The sequence below is a fragment of the Macaca thibetana genome, chromosome 11 (genome assembly GCF_024542745.1).
Source record: "Macaca thibetana thibetana isolate TM-01 chromosome 11, ASM2454274v1, whole genome shotgun sequence".
Lineage (NCBI taxonomy): Eukaryota > Metazoa > Chordata > Mammalia > Primates > Cercopithecidae > Macaca > Macaca thibetana.
In genome coordinates this window covers 114,069,780-114,093,953 of record NC_065588.1, presented here as the reverse complement: position 1 = coordinate 114,093,953, position 24,174 = coordinate 114,069,780, and the positions used below count along the sequence as shown (strand labels likewise).

The following is a 24,174-nucleotide window of genomic DNA, read 5'->3' as shown; positions in this document are numbered from 1 at the left end:
GTGCCTACTTTCAGTAGTCTTTGTGATAATAAAGGAAATCTATCAAAAACCTTAAAACAGTGTTCCATCCATTTCAGCTATTGTTACTACTATTATTTTATCAAACAGAGGTGTGTCTGCCCTTTTGGCCCAGATTGTTAAGGGTTTCTCCATTTTTGATGTTAAAAAAATGTTACTTTTATGATTTTCTGTGATCTTAAACTTCAGAGTAAATTGAAATTATATATATGTAAATCATAAGGTTAAAATGCACAAGTGAATCCTGAATCAAAGAGGAGAATCTTTTTATGTTATGAATCACCCCCTTCAAATGTGAGTCATTCTGTACCTTCAGATCCTAGACAGGGTGCAATGGCTCATGTCCGTAATCTCAACACTTTTGGAAACCGAGGTGGGAGGATCGCTTGAGGCCAGGAATTCGAAACCAGCCTGGGCAACATAGTGAGATCCTAGCTCTACAAAAAATTTAAAAATTAGCCAGGCATGGTGGTGCATGCCTGTAGTCCCAGCTACTCAGGAGACTGAGGTGGGGGGGTCGCTTGAACCCGGGAGTTTGAGGCTGCAGTGAGATACGATGGCACCACTGCACCCCAGCCTGGGTGACAGAGTGAGCCCCTGTCTCTGTTTAAGAAAAACAACAACCAGAAACAAACAGGTCCTTGATCATCACCTTTCTTAAAGGGGCTCATCTGCAATGTGTCCCTATTTGAGAAAGCCTCTAAGTGACTCCACTATTGTTCTCTCTCTGCCCCCTGCCTGCCCTGGTGAGTTGAAAAGGCACTGATTGGGCTTCGACTTTTGCGCCATAGCTCATATTTTTGAAGATAATTTTTTGTGCTGAGACAGTTTTCTTCTTTCTGGCTATCAGTTTAATGTGGGAGCTGTATCTTGTTGTAATACACAAACGTGTAATACACAAACATGACCACAAGAGGGTAGATGTATTCTGCAATACTGCCCTAGAATCACCATCCGTATGCTATTTCACCCTTATTTACTTTGGGAGGCTGAGGTGGGCGGATCACCTGAGGTCGGGAGTTTGAGACCAGCCTGGCCAACATGGTGAAACCCCGTCTCTACTTAAAATACAAAAATTAGCCAGGTGTGGTGGTTGGTGGCTGTAATCCCAGCTACTTAGGAGGCTGAGGCAGGAGAATCGCTTGAACCCAGGAGGCGGAGGTTGCAGTGAGCTCAGATCATGCCATTGCACTCCAGCCTGGGAGACAAGAGTGAGACTCTGTCTCAAAAACAAAAAACAGAACAAAAAACCTTTACTTAAGTAATAATATATGTTAAGATGTTGAGTAGTAAGTGCTATAAAAGAAGACTCATATATACGTACAGATATATATGCATAAATGTAGAAGCTTGACAAATTTTGAGGTGTCTCCATATGATGGTGTCTAGGGAGACACTGTTTTGGGAAGATGGGGTGGCGGTGAAAGTTCGCTTGCCAGCACATTGAGAATCCTACCTTTTCTAGGTCCCTTTCCCCAACTCCACGCTACACTCCAGCATTTCTGCTTTGCCTTAGGATGCAAAGCCATGCCCCAATGGGGCTCAAAAACAAACCTAGTTTCATTTCCAGCATGGAGCACGGACCTTCAATCCCTTTCCCATTAGGTTTTCTGAAGACCAGTGTGAGGCCTGGACTCTGCAGCCAGAGAAGAAAGGAAGCAGAGTGGGGCCCAGCCATCAGCGCACCTGCCTTATCCTGTGCTTGCTCTGAGTGTGTGCTGGGATTTCAGATGAGTCCCTGTGGAGGAGGCACTGGGAGCCATGCAAACATGAAAAAATGGGGCCCTGGCTTATAAACATTCGAGAGACAGGCACAGTGTTGACGCCAGACAGGGTAGTAATTATAATAGCACTAAGCACCTGCGCTACCTTGCCAAGTGTGAACACTTAGGAGTCCCACTTTATAGATGAGTAAAGTGAGGCCCAGAGAGGTTGAGCGACTGGTCAGAGGTTATCTTTTTTTTTTTTTTTTTTTTTTTTTTTTGAGACGGAGTCTCGCTCTGTCGCCCAGGCTGGAGTGCAGTGGCGCTATCTCGGCTCACTGCAAGCTCCGCCTCCCGGGTTTACGCCATTCTCCTGCCTCAGCCTCCCGTGTAGCTGGGACTACAGGCGCCCGCCACCTCGCCCGGCTAGTTTTTTTGTATTTTTAGTAGAGACGGGGTTTCATTGTGTTAGCCAGGATGGTCTCGATCTCCTGACCTCGTGATCCGCCCGTCTCGGCCTCCCAAAGTGCTGGGATTACAGGCTTGAGCCACCGCGCCCGGCCGGTCAGAGGTTATCTAGCTAATGAGTGGCAAACCGGAGATTCGGAGACCCCACTGTTGTGCAAAGCGTTTGCACGGCGGAGTGTTCTCCTCTAGGCACCACTAGAGGGCGGGGTGGAGGCAGAGAGGCTGTTCCTGCCCCACCGTTGACAATCCTCTCTCCCCTCCCCTAGGAAATCTCCCCGGGCCAGCTGAGCCTGGAGGACCTCTTGGAGATGACGGATGAACAGGTGTGCGAGACTGTGGAGAAATACGGAGCCAACCGGGAGGAGTGTGCCCGCCTCAATGCCTCCCTCTCCTGCCTCAGGAATGTCCACATGTCAGGTGAGCAGGCCCTGGGGCCGGGGATGTGGAGACTTGTCCCCAGAACAGCTGCCACGGTCCCTCAGCATCTTGTGCCTGCCACTGCAGGCCAGGACGAGACAGTCAACCCTGGGGGGCAAATGTGACACGCAGGAAGAGGCAGCATGGACCTGGGATTTGGAGGCCGGAAGACGCCGACAAGGGAAGTTCTTGGGTTTGAACTCTTGCCCCAGGACGACCTGCTGAGGTTTAGGGTATCTGGTGCTGGATAATTAGGGTCCGGACATGAAAATGTTGAGTGTGTGTAGGAGACCAGGTTCTTTTTACTTTAGACATGTTTAAGTGCCTTTGCATTTTGGGTCAATGTCTAGCTTCTATTTTTTTATTTTTATTTTTTTACAGAAGTGATTTGCATTCATTGTAACATAAACCAGAAAATAGATTTTTAAAAAAATCGCCCTAAGCCCCACCCTCTAGGTAACTGCTGTTATCATTTTGGTATAATTTTTCCTGACAAATGGATATATGTTTACTTTAAAAAATAGAATTAGAATTATCCGTACATATTGCTTAAAATTTTTTTTTTCACCTGATAAAATAACCTCTGTGACTTGTATCAGTTTGGGGGCCAAATATATTGTCATCCCTCCTGGATGTTTTCCATTAATTGCTCAGATACCCATTTGTCTTTATTAGCAGAACATCAAATATCATCTTCCTGAGGCTTCCTGCTTCTCTCTAGCCTCATGATTTATCTGCAAATTCTGGGGCCTTTCTGTCCCAAGGGATGCGCTCTGCAAACGCCAGCCACGGAGAAGTGTTAGTGACCATCAGCACGGTTGTTTCAGTTCCCACCACAAGGTGTCACTGTTAAGCATCAGTCTGGCAGAGTCAGGTGGAGGCTCTCGGATGCCCTTTCTTGATTCAACCTGCTCTATTCAATAAGCATTTGTTGAATATTGTTCTAGACCTGGAGAAGTCTTCTAATCTGAGTGGCTATGGGGTGCCAGCAGGGCTGAGGAGGCAGCAGTGAACAGAACAGAACATACTTGAAACAGGTCATTGGCCTAGTCCTCCATGCGTGCCCTTTTGTATTTTTTTCTTGCTGGCAGATCCTGATTCAGGTACAGTCAGCATCAAAAGGGATCATGCAGCCGGGCACACTGGCTCATGCCTGTAATCCCAGCACTTTGGGAGGCCAAGGCAGGAGGATCTCTTGAGCTCAGGAATTCCAGACCAGGCTGGGCAAATGGTGAAACCCCATCTCTACAAAAAATACAAAAAAAAAAGTGCCGTGTGTGGTGGCACACACCTGTAGTCCCAGCTACTCGGGAGACTGAGGCTGGTGGATCACTTGAGCCCAGGACATTGATTGAGGCTGCAGTGAGCCATGATCACACTGCTGCACTCCAGCCTGGGGGACAGAGCAAGATCCCGTCTCAAAAATAAAGTGGGGGCAGACCATGCACTGGGGGCTGTCTTATGCCTTGAAGGATGTTTGGTTAGAAACATCCTTGACCTCTGCCCATGAGATACCAGTAACATCCCCCAACTCAAAGTCATGACACACGGAAATATCCCCAGATATTTCAAAACGTCCCCAGGGAGGCACAATCACTGCTGGCTGACGAGCTGTAAAGGTGATGCTACTCTTTACCTGTAGCACAATGGTGCTGACTCACCGAACGCGAGTGTGGCTGACAGGGAGGGGCCTCTCAGTCACTCAGTACATACAAAATCTACTCCAAAGGTGACTTTCTCTCTTTACCCACAGTGAGAAGCAGATGGCAGTTTTCTCTCTTTAAAAAAAAAATTGCAGGCCAGGCATGGTGGCTCACACCTGTAATCCCAACACTTTGGGAGGCCAAGGTGGAAGAATTGCTTGAACCCAGGAGTTTGAGACCAGCCTGGGCAACATAACAAGACTCTACCTCTACAAAAAAAAAAAAAAAAAAAAATAGCTGGGTGTGGTGGCATGCAACTGTAGTCCTAGCTACTTGGGAGGCTGGAGTGGAAGGATTGCTTGAGTCCTGGAGGTGTCAAGGCTGCAGTGAGCTGAGATGGTGCCACTGAACACCAGCCTGGGCCACAGAGTGAGATCCTCTCTTAAAAATAAATTACACCAAATTACAATGTTATCTCATAAACATCTTCCTTTGTCAATAAATGCATTCACTTCTTATTTTTAATGCCTGAATACTAACACAATTTATTCAACCAATCTCCTATTTTTGGAAATTTGAGTTATATCCATACTTTTCCTATCATAAGCAATGCTGCCTGAATACCCCTGAGTGTTGTCTTTGGGGACCCCTGTGGCTATTCTTTTAGAGTGAATTCATAGGAGAGGAGTCTTGCAGGAAAACATTTGCATATTTTGGCCAGACACGGTGGCTCACACCTGTAATCCCAGCGCTTTAGGAGGCCAACGCCAGTGGATCACCTGAGGTCAGGAGTTTGAGACCAGCCTGACCAATATAGTGAAACCCCGTCTCTACTAAAAACACAAAACTTTAGCTGGGTGTTGTGGCACACACCTGTAATCCCAGCTACTTGAGAGGCTGAGGCAGGAGAATCTCTTGAACCTGGGAGGTGGAGGTTGCAGTGAGCCGAGATCATGACGCTGCACTCTAGCCTGGGTGACAGCGAGACTGTCTCAAAAACAAAAGGCAAAGACAAAAACAAAAACAAAACACATATTTTAAGAATTGTGGTGAACATTGTCATATCGCTTTCCAGAAAGTTTGTACCCATTTATGCCCCCACAATATCTGACAGTGAGTGTTTGAGGTTAGGTTTTTAATTACTTTTCAGAATTCACGTTGTCTCATCAGAGAGGCTCTACTGAGTTTGGCAGCATCCTTAGAAGTAGAGTGAGGTTCCAGTTTCTGTGAGAGAGGCATTTCTGTCAGCCTTATGGGGGCAGAATAGTCATTTTTTTGTAACATTCTGGGCTGCGCGAGAACATGAAAGGTCTTGTACTCTGATTTTTATTTTTATTTTTTGGAGACAGAGTCTCGCTCTGTCACCCAGGCTGCACTGCAGTGGTGCGATCTTGGCTCATTGCAACCTCTGCCTCCTGGGTTCAAGCCATTCTCTTGCCTCAGCTTCCTGAGTAGCTGGGACTACAGGTGCATGCCACCACGCCCGGCTAGATTTTTTTGTATTTTAGTAGAGATGGGGTTTCACCGTGTTGCCCAGGCTGGTCTTGAACTCCTGAGCTCAGGCAATCCACCTGCTTTGGCCTCCCAGAGTGCTAGGATTACAGGCATGAGCCATCACACCAGGCCCTGTCCTCTGATCTTTTTCAAAATTTGTTTGATCCAGATGGACAGTACAAGTACAATTTATATTGTGACCCCCTCCACACACATAGGTATACATACATGCACACCATGTAGCTGAACATACATATACACAATTATAGCATGTTTCATGAAAGAATAATCCTCCTTCCTATTCATGATGAAAGACGATGTTGTAAGTCCATTCCTGTTCTATGCTATATCATTTAGCAGATGCGGGTAATGTCCACTTTCTTTTCTTTTTTTTTTTGAGATGGAGTCTCACTCTGTTACCCAGGCTGGAGTGCAGTGGCGTGATCTTGGCTCACCGTAACCTCTGCTTCCTGGGTTCAGGTGATTCCCCTGCCTCAGCCTCCTGAGTAGTTGGGACTACAGGCATGCGCCACCACGCCCAGCTAATTTTTGTGTTTTTAGTAGAAGTGGGGTTTTGCTATATTGGCCAGGCTGGTCTCAAACTACTGACCTCAGGTGATTCATCTGGCTCGACCTCCCAAAGTGCTGGGATTACAGGTATGAGCCACCGTGCCTGGCCTGCCACTAATTTTTGTTTTTGAGACAGGGTCTTACCTTGTCACCCAGGTTGGAGTACAGTGGTGTGATCACAGCTCACTGCAGCCTTGACTTTCTGGGCTCAAGCAATTGTCCCACCTCAGCCTCCCCAGTAGCTGGGACTACAGGTGCACACCACCACACCTCTCTGATTTTTGTAGAGACTGGGTTTCGCTTTGTCGTTGCCTGGGCTAGACTCAAAGTCCTGAGTTCAAGCAGTCCTCCTGCCTCGGCCTCCTAAAGTGCTGGGATTACAGGCATGCATCCCCATGTTTGGTCAAGCAGCACTTTCATTATACACCTCACTATGGTTTGAACCTACACTGATCTCATTGATCCTTCTGCCTCCACATAGGCCTCCCTCTGGACTCTTCCCAGGCTGCTAAGACTTAGTCTTCTATGTCCTGCCTCAGATGCCAGCCTTAGGGCCACCGGCACCTTGAAAGCAATGGCCAAGTGCTCCTTGTTTACCCATGTTCCTACAGCACTCAGCACCGGAGTCAGCTGAACTCAGACTTCTTAGTAAAGAATTGTGTACCCATTTCTGATCCTTAACACTGTACTTCACCTATGCTGTTCCTGCAGGTAATGGTGCCACTTAAAACATTTACGCCGGGCATGGTGGCTTATGCCTGTAATCCCAGCACTTTGGGAGGCCGAGGTGGGTGGATCATGAGGTCAGGAGATCGAGACCATCCTGGCTAACACGATGAAACCCCGTCTCTACTAAAAAAAAGAAATACAAAAAATTAGCCAGGCGTGGTGGCGGGTGCCTGTAGTCCTAGCTACGCGGGAGGCTGAGGCAGGAGAATGGCGTGAACCCGGGAGGCGGAGCTTGCAGTGAGCCGAGATCGCACCACTGCACTCCAGCCTGGATGACAGAGCGAGACTCCGTCTCAAACAAAACAAAACAAAAGAAAAACCCCAAAACAAAACAAAAAAATAAAACGATAAAGCACAACGTTATATAGCATTGCAAATTTAAGGAATAATAGACCTCAGATATGTCTTATAAGTTGAAAAGATAGAAATAATGCATATCATAGCCTAGATCGTGCCACTGCACTCCAGCCTGGACGACAGAGCGAGACTCCATCTCAAAAAAAATTTTTTTTTAATGCTTACCTTTTTTGGGGAGCAATTTGTTTTTAAATGAATGCCTCTCTTTTCCACTAGACTGTAAGCTGAAAAAGGGCAGGGATCATACTTGTTTCTGCTCACTGTTTGATTCCCAGATGAAGATCAATATCTAGCACATAGTAGCAGTTTAATACATATGTATTTTTTTTTTTGAGATGGGGTCTTGCTTTGTTGCCCAGGCTGTAGTGTGGTGGCACAATCTTGGCTCACTGCAGCCTCTACCTCCTGGGGTCCAGCAATCCCCCCACTCATCCTCCTGGGTAGCTAGGACTACAGGCGTGTGCCACCGTGCCTGGCAGTCTTTTTTTGTACTTTTTGTAGATACAGAGTTTTGCAATGTTGCTCCAGCTGGTCTCAAACTTCTGAGCTCAAGCAATCCGTGAAAACTTACCAGTGGCTTAAAGAACACAGTCTTCCTCATGGATTGCAAAACGTCTCATGGTTTGGCTCCACTTGAAGTCCTACCAGTCACATTTTCCCTTCAAGCCCTAAATATCTGATAAATCTGTGAATTACTTAGAGTTTTCTAGATGAGGCTTGGATTTCACATCTTGGTACATCCCTCTGCCTAGAATTTTCCTTCCCTTTGTCCTTCTGGTGAATCCCTGCTCTTCCCCAGGCCCAATGCAAAGCCTGCTTCTCTATGAGGACTTTCCTGGGCTCTGCAAACTGAGCTGACCGCTTGCCCTTGGCTACCGGAACACCAGATGCTTCAGTGACCGCAAGATCTACACCGCCGAGCCCCTCCCTGCCTCTGAAAAGCTGTGTGATGTGCTCGCTATTAATGTCCACAAGGGGGAACCAGTGAGCCATCCTCAAAGTATCTTTCATGTTTAAAATCCTTTCTTCCCTCAAAAATAGTAATTGGTTCCTTGAAGCTTCTAACCATCTTGGGAGTTGGATGGCTTCCCTTTACTCTAACTAAAAATGTTATCCCAGACTGAGGAATAAACTAGTATCTTTCCCATCATACTCTTACTTCTTGAGGGTGATATTGTATTCATCTTAAAAGCCCAGCTCAACCCAGAGCTGGCGTTTCCTACAGTGATGAAATCAGGTTTTTAAAATTCTGGCCCAAAGTGCGGACTGGATGCGTGTTTGTTAAATGACAGAAGACAAGTTGTATTGAGGAACTCATATGGAGACCAAGGATATGGCAGCAAGGCTGCTTTGTGCCTGGCCAAGAATATGTCACCTCTCTTTCTCTGTCCCTCTCTCTCTCTCTCTCTGTCCCTCTCTGTCTCTGTCTCTCTCTCTCTTTCTTTCTCTCTCTCTTTCTTTCTCTCTCTCTCTCTCTCAGAGGATGGAAGTAGCTTTATTTTAGAGACGTTAATGCTAATCTTAATTTTCTCCTTGGGCTTTAGGGATATCTTTATTTTCCAGTGCCCAAGGAGCCCGGAAGATAGGAAATCTTAACTCATTTTTCTCTTCTCATAGCTTGTTAGATCAGCTTTAGCCTGAAACCAAAGAACACTCATCCATTCATTGAGCAAGATCAAAGCGTCCCGGAGCCAGGATAGCTTCACCTTTCCTTCTCATGGCAGCTATGGCCTGAAACCAAAAACCATTATTCACTCATTCAATGCAATTGGTTGCATGGTTATTCTATGCCAGGTGCTCTTCTGATCTCTAGAAACGCATGCTGAAGTGTGTGTCCCTGTAAAGTTTACTTTCTAGTGTGGGGGGCTGGGGCGCAGACAATGAATTATTGTCCTAATGAGCACGTACCTTATCCAGTGTGTGAGAATAGGTGCCGAGGATTAAAGAAGACGTGCAGCAGGCTAAGCGGGGTTGGTAGTGGCCTCTGGAACGGAGGAACTGGTCATCATACTAAATAAGGCGGCTAGAGCAGGCTCCATTCTCGTTCTCCTTTCTCCTTCTTAGTCCTCAATCATTTTCTAAGAGTATGGAATCTGGAGTCCAACAAACTTGGGTTTCAGTTCTGGCTCTGCCACCCATTAGCTGTGATTATGAATAGGACATATTATGATTCTATGCTTAGTTTCCTAAGCAGTAGGATGGGGATGATGATCATTTGAGCCACATTGGTTGTTGGGAGCATTACATGAGATGATATAGGCAAATCACCACCACTACCATCACTATTATTAGCACTATGACCACCATCAGCACCATCACCACCACCACCAATGCCACCATCACCCCCCCCACCATCACCATTATTACCACCATCACCACCCACCACCATCACCAATACCACCATCACCACCCACCACCACCACCCACCACCAGCACCATCACCACCACCACCACCACCACCACCATCACCACCACCACCATTGTTACCACTATCACCACCCACCACCATCATTACCACCATCATCACCATCACCACCACCACCAATGCCACCATCACCCCCACCACCATCACCATTGTTACCACCATCATCACCCACCACCATCACCAATACCACCATCACCACCACCACCATCACCCACCACCATCACCACCCACCACCACCACCCACCACCACCACCACCACCACCACCATCACCAACACCATCACCACCCACCATCATCATTACCACCATCATCACCATCACCACCCACCACCATAACCACCACCACCACCACCACCACCACCACCACCATTGTTACCACCATCACCACCACCACCACCCACCACCATCACCATTGTTACCACCATCACCACCCAGCACCACCACCATCACCACCACCCACCACCATCACCACCCACCACCACCATCACCACCCACCACCACCACCACCCACCACCATCACCATTGTTACCACCATCACCACCCACCACCATCACCACCACCACCACTCACCACCATCACCACCCACCACCACCACCATTGTTACCACCATCACCACCCACCACCACTACCATTGTTACCACCATCACCACCCACCACCACCACCAATACCACCATCACCACACACCACCATGACCACCCACCACCATCATCATTACCACCATCATCACCATCACCACCACCACCACCAATACCACCATCACCACCCACCACCATCACCATTGTTACCACCATTACCACCCACCACCATCACCATCACCATTGTTACTACCATCACCACCCACCACCATCACCAATACCACCATCACCACCCACTACCATCACCGTTGTTAACACCATCACCACCCACCACCATCATCATTACCACCATCATCACCACCACCATCACCATTGTTACCACCATCACCACCCACCCCCATCACCAATACCGCCATTACCACCACCACCATCACCCACCACCATCATCATTACCACCATCACCATCCACCACCACCACCACCATCATCACCATTACCACCACCACCAATACCACCATCACCACCCACCACCATCACCATTGTTACCACCATCACCACCACCACCATCACCCACCACCACCACCACCACCCACCACATCACCATCACCACCACCACCACCATCATTGTTACCACCATCACCACCCACCACCATCATCATTACCACCATCATCACCATCACCACCACCACCAATACCACCATCACCACCCACCACCATCACCATTGTTACCACCATCACCACCCACCACCATCACCATCACCATTGTTACCACCATCACCACCCACCACCACCACCAATACCACCATCACCACCCATCACCACCACCAATACCACCATCATCGCCCACCACCACCACCAATACCACCATCACCGCCCACCACCACCACCAATACCACCATCACCGCCCACCACCACCACCATTGTTACCACCATCACCGCCCACCACCATCACCAATACCACCATCACCACCCACCACCATCACCATTGTTACCACCATTACCACCCACCACCATCACCAATACCACCATCACCAATACCACCATCACCACCCACCACCATCACCATTGTTACCACCATCACCACCCACCGACCATCACCATCACCATTGTTACCACCATCACCACCCACCACCATCACCATTACCATTGTTACTACCATCACCACCCACCCCCATCACCATTGTTACCACCATTACCACCTACCACCATCACCACCCATCACCATCATCATTACCACCGTCATCACCATCACCAGGCTCCTCCAGCCTTTTTCTTCCCCCAGCTCACTTTCTCCACTTCTCCTCCTCATCCTCCTCTCTTTTTTCCTCCAGGGGGCCCTTCCAAGGGGCTTCACCTTTCTAATTCAGCTCTCTCATTCTTTGTTTCTCTTCCCTCTGAGCCACGGTCTCCCTCAGCACTGCTGCTGCTTTTGAGACTACTTCCCTTCTGTCTGGCTAGATTATTCTCTGGAGGTAACCATTCCCTGGCCACAAAAATAAAGGCCACAAACCATTTCTCTCTGGACCCAGCCCCTGTTTTCCCCTGTGGTTACTACAGAGCTGAGGTCCTGGGGTGAAATTGATTTGGCTGCAGGAAGAGCACATTCTCACCATTTGCCTCCACCTCCCTCTCCATTCCAAGACTGGGGACTTCAGCATATGAGGACAGCAGGTCCCTTCCTAGACCTTCCTCTCCCAGGCCACAGTTGTCTTATCAGAAGAGAGCCTGGCGGAGACATGGCCCAGCTCTCAGAGTGCTGTTGCTGTGGCCTTTTTCCTCTTCTCTGATGTTCTTTCTCTCTCTCCTCTTCTTTTTGGCATTTTGATATTTTCAGCCTCATAATTTGTGGTCATCTGCATCTTTCCTTTCCCAAGGAAAAACCTCTGGTCAAGATAATGGAAGATCTTTGCTGTGGTTATTGTTTTCCTTTTTTAAAATGAATATGCTTATGTAAGGATAATGGGAGATCTTGCTTTCCTTCCTCCTCCCCTTCCTTCTTTTCTACCCTTCCCTCCTTTTCCCCCTCCCACCCGTGTTTATCCAGCACTTTCTCTGCATCTGGCACACACAGTGTTGGGTTCCAGGGCTCAGGGACTTTCTCAAGACTTCAGGATTGAACTGAGACCTGAAGGGGGAGGGGAAGTCTTAACGACTGGGAGTGATGGGAACCCTCAGAAGGGCCTTGGGACGGGAGGGAGGGGGGCATCCCAGGTGCAGAGAGAACAGCATGACTGCCCAGTGGGGATGCCGGGGAGAGCGGTGGGAGCTGGAGCCAGACAGGTGCGCAGTACCAGCCCCCACAGTGAGCCACGGTGAGGAGCTTACACTGCAGATTAAGCAGGTTAGGCTGAACAGAAGGTGCCTGGATCTCTTGTCTGGTTTTCAAATAACACTCTGACTGCAGAGTCGGTGGGTGGCTTAGAGCAGGTGACAGATGCTGAGAATCCTTCGGGGGCTCAGGGAGCCACTGAGGGGAGAGAGTGGAGGCCAGGGTGCTGCAGGCAGGCAGGTGCCCGTGCACCCCACAGCCTCCCAGGAGCTTGCCTGTGTGGGCCCTCCTCTGGCTTCTTCTCTTGAGTATCAAGGGGGAGAACTGGCAGTCAGGAGAAAAACAGGATGCAAAGTGGCCCCCGAAATAGGACAGCCTCAGATGCCCTCTGGCTTCTTCCCAGATTGGGCTTTGAATGAAGCCCCCCAGAATGCCGCCTGCCACCATACCGTCTTCCTTTGACTGGAACAAAGAGTAAGAGTGGGTCTTGATTGCCCTATTGTTCTACTCGCTTCTAACTTGGGAAAGGCTGGGCTGGCAGAGGAAGAGCTGCTCCTCCCGAAGCCCACAGGGTCTCGTATGTTCTAGCATTGACGCTGATGTCTTTCGTTTCCCCTGTAACTGCTCCAGCCCTCCTGTTCTGTAGGCGCTCAGGAATCCCTTACATGTCGATAGCATCAAATTAGGTCTCCTGCTTACAGGCGGCAGAAACCTGATGCGAACACGCTTAGGCGCAAATGGCTCATTCATTTATTCTGTAAACACAGATGGAACTTCCCCTGTGTAAGCTGCTAGGAGGGGTTGGGGATACAGTGGTGGGGAAGGCTGGCTGGCTGTGGGCTCTCGTGGGTCTGTGTCCCAGACCTGTACTATTCAGTACTGCGGTCACCAGACTTGTGTGACCAGGTAAACTTATATTCGTTAAATAAAGGTTAAAATTCCCTTCTTCATTCTCAGGAGCCATGTTTCAAGTGTTCATTGCCGCACGTGGCTAGCAGCCTCCCTGTTGCAACAGCACAGTTCTAGAACATCCCCACCATCGTAGAATATTCCAGTCGACAGTGCTGCTCTAGAATATGTTGGAAGGACCAATAAATAAGAAAAATACCAAGTTGGGTGCAGTGGCTTATGCCTATGATCCTAGCACTTTGCGGGGCTTGAGGCAGGAGGATTGCTTGAGCCCAGGAGTCCAAGACCAGCCTGGGCAACATAGCAAGACCCCATCTCTACAAAAAATAAACAAAAAATCTAACTGGGTGTGGTGGCAGACACCTATAGTCCCGGCTACTTGAGGGGTGAGGCAGGAGGATTGCCTGAGTCTGGGAAGTCAAGGCTGCAGTGAGCCAAGATCATGCCACTGCACTCCAGTCTGGGCAACGGAGTGAGATTCTGTCTAAAAAAAAAAACAAAAAACAAAAAAAACAAATGATAATAGGTTTTATGCAGATAATTAAAACTGAAGTGAAACAATGGTGGCTTTGTGGCTGGCTTTGATAGGGTGATCACAGCAGGTCAGTCGGGGTTCAGCCAGAGAAGCAGAACCAATAAGATGCATTGTATTAAGAGATTTATTGCAAGGAATTGGCCTATGCAATGGTAGGGGCTGGCTGGGAAGGTCTGAAATCTGTAGGGCAGGCTGTTAGGAAGGGCAGGCTTGAACTGAAGTTGCTGTCTATGGGTGGAATTTCTTTTTCTTTGGAGAGCTCTCAGTTCTGGGTGGGCGCAGTGGCTCACGCCTGTAATCCTAACACTCTTGAGAGGCCAAGGAGGGTGGACTTCTCAAGTGCAGGAGTTTGAGACCAGCCTGGGCAACATAGCAAAACTCCATCTCTACTAAAAAAAAAAAAAAAAAAAAAATAAAAAAAAAAATTAGCTGGGTGGGGTGTGTGCCTGTTATCCCAGCTACTGGGGAGGCTGAGGTGGGCAAATCACCTGAGCCTGGGAGGTCAAAGCTGTAGTGAGCTGAGATTGCACCGCTGGACTTTGGCCTGAGTGACAGAGTGAGATCCTGTCTCAGGAAGAAAAAAAAAAAAGAAAAAAGAAGTCGTCTCAGTTCCGCTCTTCAGGCATTTCAATTTCAATGGGTAGAATCAGCTCACCCAGATTTAGGGGATAATTTTTACTTAGAGTCAGCTGATTATAGACTTTAATCACAGCAACAGAATACCTTCACCTGATGCCTAGATGGTTGTTTGATTGAATAACTGGGGCCTATCGCTTAACCAAGTTCACACGTAAAACTGACAGCGAGCCTCTCTGGGGAGACGACATTTAAGCTGAGACTTGAATGACAAGAAAGTATGACACAAGAGAAGATATGGGGGAAGAGCATTTTGAGAGCAAACAGGTCTCAAATGCATGCCTTGGAAGCACTTTTAAGAAGCAGAAGGCAGGCCTACATGGCCAGTGGTTCTGGGGACCCATGGCTGCGTGGGTCTGTGTCCCAGACCTGCATTTCAAAACCTAGTGGCTCAACAACTGCTTTGTTATCTCTCATTGTTACTGAGCAAAAGGGGTTCACTGTCTGATGCACTAGAAGCCAATACTATGACAACAGGTTTTTGAGAAAAGAAAAGCTTCATATTGAAAGTTGACTCCCAAGGAGACAGGAGTCAAGCTCAAATCTGTCACCCTGGGCTGGATTCAAGGCAGTATTTTTATTAGGAAAGGTTTAGGGGGTAGATACTTGGGTAAGCGGGTGGTTGGTGGAGGGAAAGGGGAAGTCTGGAAAGTCCTTGGATGTGTGTAGTTATTTCTTTATGCTACCTCGTAGGTTACATGTGCAAATTTGGGAGGAGTTAGCATTACATATGTGGTGGAAATTTGGGCTGTGGTGTCAGTAAACTTGTGCACAAACTCCAGTTGGTCATCTTGGTTCCAACTGATTTTAGCCCACTGCCAAATCTTTTTTAAAAACTTGTGAGTTTTTTAAGAAAAAAACACACACACACACACACAAAAACCCAAAACTCACAAAAGGAAGGAGTTTCAGCATCTCAGCAAGTTTTTTTTTTTTTTTTTTTCTTGTCTGTTATCCTGCAAACTCAGTAATTTCTGTCATTGGTTCCATTAACTCTTTAGGGCATAGTTTCATCATGATTCCCTGGACTCAGGGATTGGCTGGGCTCAGCTTAGTGGTTCTTCTGTTCTGTGTGTTGTTGGCTGGGTCTGCCATCATCTGGGGCTTGACTGGGCTGGAACATTCAAGATGGTGCATGCTCATGGATGGCAGTTGGCACTAGTTGTTGAGTGCGTGTTCAGTTGGGGGTTATCTGCTGGGGTGCCCACATGTTGCCTTTCATGTGACATGGGCTTCTCACAACACACATCCCAAGGAGGAGGAAATGGAGGCTGCTAATTCTGGAACAGTATCCCTTCTGCTGGTGACGATCTCAGTGATGGGTCAATCAGGGAAGCCAAACTACTGTGAGTATAATGGAAAAAATGGAATTTATTAGATGTTAGACTTGTACGACCGTAGGAAGAGCTGGGGAAGTACAAGCTCAAAAAGGGAAGCTTAAGATTCAGAGAAAGGTCTCAAACCTACCCTGACATAGGTAAGGCAGCCTACGGATTCAGGGACATCTGGCAGCCAATACATCTGCCTGTTGGAAGGGACCTTGCAGATGGGCTTGGATAGATGCCCAGGGAAAGTTATTAGCCCTTTGTGGCTATTGCCTCTGTGAGTTTGTCATGAAGCATCTGGTGGTGAAGTTGAGGTCGCTGTTGGTCATCGAGGGACTACTGTCAGGAAGAAGAGCTGGCTGTGAGGTGGGGAAGATGGAGGATAAACGGGACCACCACCCCAGCCTCTGTTCTCCATTGCCTTCAACCCATGTTACTCTTCAGGGCATGATGGCTGCTTCTCTTTTGCCACCTAAGTCTTGTACAACTTCACTTTTGGCTATCTGGAACCACACAGAGAAGGGGATTTTCGAAACGTGGATGCCAGGGAAACGTGGGTGCCAGCATAATTGAGTTGTCAGTGGGCTAATCTATGGCTGGGAGAGGAGGCAGAAGATAGGAGATGAGGTCAGAAACATGGGCAGGGCTCAGTTGCTCAGTTCCTGAGGGCTCTTGTAGCCATTGCTGGAAGCTTCTTAGTAGAATGGGAAACCATTGGAGGGGATTAAAGAAGGGAAGGGACTTGATTGGATTTTACTTAACTCGTTCTAGGCTAAATTAATCCATCAGTCAATTTCCCTTCCTCTCTCCCTCCTTCATCCCTCAGCGTTCCTTCTCTGTCTAACTACCTTGCTTTCCTCATCTGTAAAATGGGGATGCTAGTTGTATCATTCTCATGGAGTTGTTGCAAGGAAATAAATGAAGCAATATAAACACTGTGTTAATGTAAACACTTGTCTGGTAAATTTGGCACTCAATATGTACTGGGCTATGATTTTTATTATTTTTAAAGACAGCTTCCCTCCCTCGTTTCTCCTCCCTCCTTCCCAAGCTGAATCTGAACCAAGGCAGTCTTCCTACAGAGCCCTGGCTGGTCCCCACTAAGGCAGGGGTGGAGGGAGAGGCAGGATGTTTTCCTCTCCAGTCTTTGTCTTGCAGCAGCACCCCTGTTGAGCAGCCTGGTCCAAGGCTTCATCCACCTGTCCTGTCCCCCTCCAGCCCACTTTCTCTTTCTTGCAGGCCATCCCTGGCCCCTCTGTCTTGCCCATCTGCTGCTTCCTGTGGCCAGCATCTGGCTTTTGTGGAACCCCCCCAGTGAGAACAAAGAGAACCTGACTCTCTGGCTGTCATCTCTGATCAGTGCTGTGGTCACTTTCTCTTTTTATTCCTGGCACCCACAAGGTGCTGAGCAGAAGAATTGGGTGCAGAATTGACATTGAACTTGTGCTGGGCAGGGACTGAACTTTGAGGTTTGTGGGTGCCATGAAACTACATGAACTGAGTCAGATCCAAACAGACTGTTACATCTTAGAATGAGACCCCCAGTCCTGTCCTTGGGCTCCCAATCTGGTCCCTATCTGCTGATGTTTTCACTGGCTCATTGCACCCAGCTACCCTCTCTTCTTCACACTGTCTGCCCCAGGGCCTTTGCATGGCTCTTCTTCTGCCTGGAATACCCTGCCTCAATCTTCCCCTGGCTGATTCCTTGTCATTTTGGACTCAGCCCAACTACCAGCTTCTCAGAGTCCCACTTCCATCCTGTCCACTCTCTCCTATCATAGTCACTAGCACGTCTAAAATGATTTTATTTGTTTGTTTTCATACCCCTTTCCACAAGAACAGTGGTGCTCAAAACCTCAACATGCATCAGAATCCCCTAGACGGTTCCACCCCCAGAGTTCCTGCTTCAGCCAGTCCGGGGCAGTGCCCAGAAATCTGCATTAACAAGTTCCCAGGCAATGCTGGTGCTGCTGGTTTGGGGAACACGCTCTGAGAACCCCTGTGTTGGAATTCTCCCAGCATCTGGTTCAGAGTTGGAATGCAAGAAGTAGTCACAGAGTGACTGAGTGAATGCTAGTGGTTGATGATAACAGCAGCAACGAATATTGATTGAGTTCTTCCTGGGCCAAGTCACGCAGCACCTGCTCATTTAATTCTTCAACAACCTCATGAGGTCCATAGGATTATTATTTCTATTTTCTGGTAAGAAAACTGAGGCTCAGAGAGGTAGAGTCCTTGCCTCGGGGTCGCACAGCAACTAAATGTCAGAGGCAGGATTTGAACTCATTTCTGTCTGACTCTTGTTAAACGGAGGCTTCCCACGTAAAAGACTGGTGGAAATGAATGGCTTTCTTCTTAACTCTGAGTGGTTCCTGTGTTTGCATTTGCTCAGCTTGAGGGAGGAACCCTTTGGGGCTTTTGTAGCAGCTTACACTGGAACTGAGATAAAAAGAAATTATTTAAAGGCTGCATGTAAATATCAAATAATACCGCACATTTGCAGAGCACCTTCAGTTTTAGGATGCACCTGCATGCAGGTGATTTTGTTTTAGCCTCACAACCATAGGAACGGTGGGCAGATTAGGCTGTGTGCCCAGTTTCACAGATGGGAACATTCCCAGCGGATTTGACTCTCCATCAGTATCTCTGTCCTTCCCAGCCATGGTCCTGAGCGAGGATGGGAGGCTTCCTTGGGCGCATGAATATATTTGAAACTTGCAGGGAACATGCAGGGGGAAGGCAGGAAGGGCAAGGAGGATGAAAATATTTTTTATTATTTGGAGCGAAATTATTCTTGCCTTCCTCTAAAATATTCCGAGAGGAAATGGTTCCAGTTCATTATAGTCATGATTTTTACTCAGGTGGCCTTCTGCTTTCTCTATTTCCCTGATTACCAACTTATACTCTTGTATGAGAAGTACCCAAGCTATTGTTTGAGAGAGAAAAAGAAAGCACTATATTGACCATAATTTGCATTCACATTGGCATGTTACTTAGTAATTTTTTTTTTTTTTGAGACAGAGTCACTCTGTTGCCTGGGCTAGATTGCAGTGATGCAATCTCGGCTCACCGCAACCTCCGCCTCCCAGGTTCAAGCAATTCTCCTGCCTCAGCCTCCCAAGTAGCTGGGATTACAGGCATCCACCACTACGCCCAGCTAATTTTTTGTATTTTTAGTAGAGACTGGGTTTCACCATGTTGGCCAGGCTGGTCTTGAACTCCTGACCTCATGATTTGCCCACCTCGGCCTCTCAAAGTGCTGGGATTATAGGTGTGAGCCACCTCGCCCAGCCTAGTATTTTTTAAATTGTTGCACGGGGCCAGGCGCAGTGGCTCATGCCTGTAATCCTAGCACTTTGGGAGGCCAAGGCGGATGGATCGCTTGAGGTCAGGAGTTCGAGTCCAACCTGGCTAAAATGTTGAAACCCTGTCTCCACTAAAGATATAAAAATTAGCTGGGCATGGTGATGCATGCCAATAGTCTCAGTTACTCAAAACGCTGAGGCAGGATAATTGTTTGAACCCAGGAGGCAGAGGCTGCAGTGAACTGAGATCATGCCACTGCACTCCAGCCTGGGCAACAGAGCAAGACTCCATCTCAATAAATAAATAAATAGGCCAGGTGTGGTGGCTCACACCTGTAATCTCAGCACTTTGGGAGGCCAAAGGAGTGGATCACCTGGGGTCAGGAGTTCAAGAACAGCCTGGCCGACATGGTGAAACCCCATCTGTACTAAAAATACAAAAATTAGCCAGGTGTGATGGTGAGCGCCTATAGTTCCAGCTACTCAGAGCACTGAGGCAGGAGCATGGCTTGCACCCGGGAGGCAGAGGCTGCAGACAGCTGAGATTGTGCCATTGCACTCCAGCCTGGGTGACAGAGGGAGACTCCATCTCAATAAAATAAAATAAAATAAAATGGGAAAAAATATCTGGAAGGAAATCCACTTGGATATTTAGCATAGCTGTTCTTTGGTTAAGGGCGATGATTTTTTTTCTTTTGCCCTTTGGCATTTTCTGTCTTTCTGGGCAACAAATAAGTAGTTGTGTAACTTGAATGAGGAAGTTTGAAGGAAAATAATCCTCCTTGAACCCCGTTTGCTTACTTTCATCTGTACTGTTATACCTCCCTCTCTGCTGCTGGTGCCTGGTGGGGCAGGATGCTCTGACCTCCCAGATGTCAATGGTTTTCTCACTGATTCACCGTCCCTTTGCATCTGTTCCAAAGGAAAAACTTTGTGGGCTGCATCTTCCTAAAGTAAACCTTCCTATGGCTTAGGCAACTCCTGACCACTGCAGGGAGGATTTCCTTGATTGCACCTGCGTCAATCTTGTGCCATAGTCATTGGGCAGTTATCTTGTAGTTGCTTTGACATCTGAATTTCCTATATTAGATTGGAAATTCCTAGATAGCAAGAGCTATCTTTTAATAACCAAATAATAACAAAATATTGAAAACATACTGAGTGTCAGGCGCTGTTCTGAGCTTATTTTGAGAGTTATTTCACTTAATCGTCAGCTATCCCCATGAGATAGGGACTTTCGTATTCCCGTTTTCAGAGAAGAGAATGAAGGCACAGTGGGGTGAACCATGGTACCCAACCAAGGTCCGTGGCCGGTAAATTGCAGGGCACCAGTGCTTGAGCTCGGGCTGATTCCAGACCATGCACTCTAAACACAGCACTTCGTTCATTTCCTACAAATGACTTAGCAGTTGCGAAAGTATCATTGAATGAATTAACGAACAAATGAACTGTCATAATCTAATCACAGAAATTATGCCCTTGGAGGGGAAGGTTGAAGCATTTATAGGTTTGCCCTAGGGGAGAGAAGTAAAGCCAAAGCACTTTCTGTCTGTGTATCAGGGATGAGATCGTGTGGGAGGGATAATGGTCAGATAATGAGAGATTTTCTCTCTCAAAGAGGGGTTGACCAAGGATAGCCCACGGGCCAAAGTCAGCCCTCCACCTGCTTTTGTAAATAAAGTTTTATTGGAACACTGCCATAGCTCTTTGTTTTCACTTTGTCTGTGGCTGTTTTCACGCTGCAACATCAGAATTGTGTAGTGTGACAGAGATCGTATGGCCCACAAAGCCTGAAATATTTACTGTCAAGATTTTTGGAGAAAATGTTTGCTAACCTTTTTTGTAAAAGACCAAGCTAGAAATAGTGAGTGTCAATTAAAACAAATACATACATGTCTAAATCAGGGGAGATTTTGGTCTGATGTAAAGGAGAGCTTCCTTTTGGAGGAGGGCAGTAAATACATGAAGAGGCTAGGGAGGCATTGACTGTGGAGAACTCTGTAGTGGGGGTGAATGAATATTTGTACAAGTAGTACAACATTTATAGGGGGCTGTAATTGATCAAGAACTTCCCATACTAAGTGCTCTGGGGAAGGCAGGAAGAAGGCATATGCCCAGAGAGGGTAAGATGCCTAGGGTCACACAGCTCGTACCTGGTAGAGCTTGTGCTCAAACCCACATCAGTTTCACCCAAAACACATGCTTTCATTATGCATAGCCCTGGCTGAGTGTGGTGGCTCAGGCCTGTAATCCCAGCACTTTGGGAGTCTGAGGTGGGTGGATCACAAGGTCAGGAGTTCGAGACCAGTCTGGCTCACACAGTGAGACCCCATCTCTATTAAAAATACAAAAAATTAGCCGGGTGTAGTGGTGTGCACCTGTAATCCCAGCTACTTGGGAGGCTGAGGCAGGAGAATTGTGTGAATCCGGGAGGCGGGGGTTGCAGTGAGCTGAGATCTCACCATTGCATTCCACCCCAGGCGACAGTGTGAGACTCTGTCTCAGACAGACCCAAAACATTATGCATGGTCCTTTGTGCTGACTTTTTGGGTCTGTTCTGCATCAGACTGAGTTCTTTGGGGAGTGAGGACCACATCTTGTTGTCTTTGGAGAGTGTACACAAATGCTGTCTGGATAGTACTCGCTGAAGGTCACGCCTATATAGGAGTCTGTGGCTTTCTTTGGGTGAGTGTGACCACCATCCCGATGGGATTCAGAAATGTGGGGTTGCTCTACACTCTAAATTTCCCCCACTGCCTTCACTCTTCAAACAGGAAACCCTAAATGGTCCTCCTTTCGCCACACAGAACCTGTTGCTTTGAGTTGGGAGGGTGGGAGACGGTACTTCCCTACCCCCCACGTCAGCCCTGTCCTTGGGAACAGAGCTCAGTTTAGCTTCATTATCTGATCATTTTCTTTCCTTAGTGCCTTTGTTTTTTTCCTTCTCTATCTGGTACCTTGCGGAGGAGAAATGAGGTGGACAAGCTTTGTCATCGGATACCAGGATGCTCTCAGTGGCTGGGGCTGACAGATTTTTCAAGCTCAACTTGTAAAGACCTTGTGCCTTAATGATCACGGAGGTGGAGGAACTGAGCGCCAGGGCTGTATTGTTGCTTTCAATCCTAGGTTCCTTGCTTGAAAAAGTTAGGGGCATGTAGCTGCTTGGGTATAGACACTTGGATGCCTTTTCCTCCCAGTGTTTCTTTTCTTGGACACCATCGGACCAGGGCCCCCTCTTGATGGCTCAGTGTCACTTTTGGCCACCAGGAGGCGCTGCCCGATAAGCTTCCTTTAGCGGAGACGTCAAAATTGACTTGAAATCAGTGCAAAAGATGCACAGTAATGTAGAAACTGGCAGGAATCTCGGTCTGATCATCTCAACTTTCAAGCAAGGAAAAACTGAGTCTCAGAGAGGAGAAGGGCTTGACTCAGATACAGCAGGGACGAATGCTGGCTTAATTCTGTTTCACAGACCGAGCATTCTCGGCAGGCAGGCTGCAAGCCAGGGGAGACCCTGGGTTTCTTTCCGGGCTGGCCCGGAGTGAACGGCAGAGGCATGTCTCAGAGCAGCCTACTCCAACGGGGCCTTGCTGCCACTCACCTTCCTTCCGCATTCATGTCATGATGCTCTTGCGTTGGTCTCCCTGCCACACTGCAAGGCCAATTAAGAGGAGAAAATGAACTGAAAGAAGGAACATTGAAATGTAGCTTCCAAATAATCACTAGTGAAGATGCAAAGGGAGCTCCGAAGAGACAGAAAAAGCTCTAGGCAGTGGCTTTATTCCCTTGGGAGACATCTGGAAACAGCTTGGGGCCCAGTCTGGGGCACCCCCGGCTGCATAGGAGCCCTCCGAGAGGCTGTCTAAAGAATGGCTACGATGAGAAGTGGCTGGACTTGCTTCAGTTGAAATCAGTGTCTTAGTGCTTGCCACATTCCCTGCACTGGGTGCATTGATCAAAAAGACATGGGCCACAGTTGGCAAAGGGCTGGGCCTCCTGGCTGCGTCATTCAGCTGCCCTGGTCGGTTTGTGGCACGGTCAGGAAGGCATGCGAGTCCTGAGCCTGGGATGTGAGTCCTGCCTGGGCCACGGGTCCAGCCTCTTCCCTATCGGAACCTCTGTCTTTGAAACGGGCATCACGATACTGAGGCTTTTAGTGTTGTGAGGATTAAGGGGGCTGATGTGTGCCTTTAACTCTGTCTGGGACCACCTCTCCATCTAAACGAGTCTTGGCTGTGCTCCTTTTGGCTGGGGTGAATTGGAAATCATACAACCCAAAGAGAATGGTGAAGTGAAAGGTTTCTCTCTGTCTCCTGATAAGTATGGTGTTGGCGTTGCCTGTTCTGCCTCCAGCATCTTTCTGGAAGGCAGATTCCACAGGAGCTGGATGGTCACGGGGCCCCAGAGCTGTTGAAGTCCACTTCGTGATGGGTACCGACGGCTGAGGGTGTTGCCTGTGACTTCCATCAGGGTCTAAACTCGGTGCTACTGCCCTGTGGATGGAGGACAGTGTTCTGACCCCTTTTAGTATTTTGGAGCAGAAAAAAGGTAGCGCCCAATCACAATCTTCTTTTAACATATTTGGGAGGTTGGGAAAAGTTTCCCAATAGTGTTTTTTTGAAATATATGACTATATTTATTCCCCAAGAGTGGGCAAGTTTCTAGACTAAAGGGCTTTTCTGTAGGCGGCTGTTGGTTTACAGAGGGTACTCCCTAACTACAGAATGTCTGGAGGCCGTAGGGTAGGGGGCCTTGCATAAGAGCAATGATCATTGTTAATCCTCTCTGATGTCAGTC

The 24,174-nt window shown here is 47.9% G+C and overlaps 2 protein-coding genes across 5 annotated transcripts in view; one reads left to right on the top strand and one right to left on the bottom strand.

Moving 5' to 3' along the window:
- SUDS3 (SDS3 homolog, SIN3A corepressor complex component) overlaps nucleotides 1-24,174 on the bottom strand; it is a 1,028,644-nt gene that overhangs the window by 576,078 nt on the left and 428,392 nt on the right. The gene's annotated exons all lie outside the window — the stretch shown is intronic.
- KSR2 (kinase suppressor of ras 2) overlaps nucleotides 1-24,174 on the top strand; it is a 518,463-nt gene that overhangs the window by 111,431 nt on the left and 382,858 nt on the right. For all 4 annotated transcript variants that reach the window (XM_050747896.1, XM_050747898.1, XM_050747897.1 and 1 more), the window contains exon 3: nucleotides 2,456-2,606. In XM_050747896.1, the coding sequence (XP_050603853.1) occupies nucleotides 2,456-2,606 (151 nt within the window). The remainder of the gene's footprint in view (nucleotides 1-2,455; nucleotides 2,607-24,174) is intronic.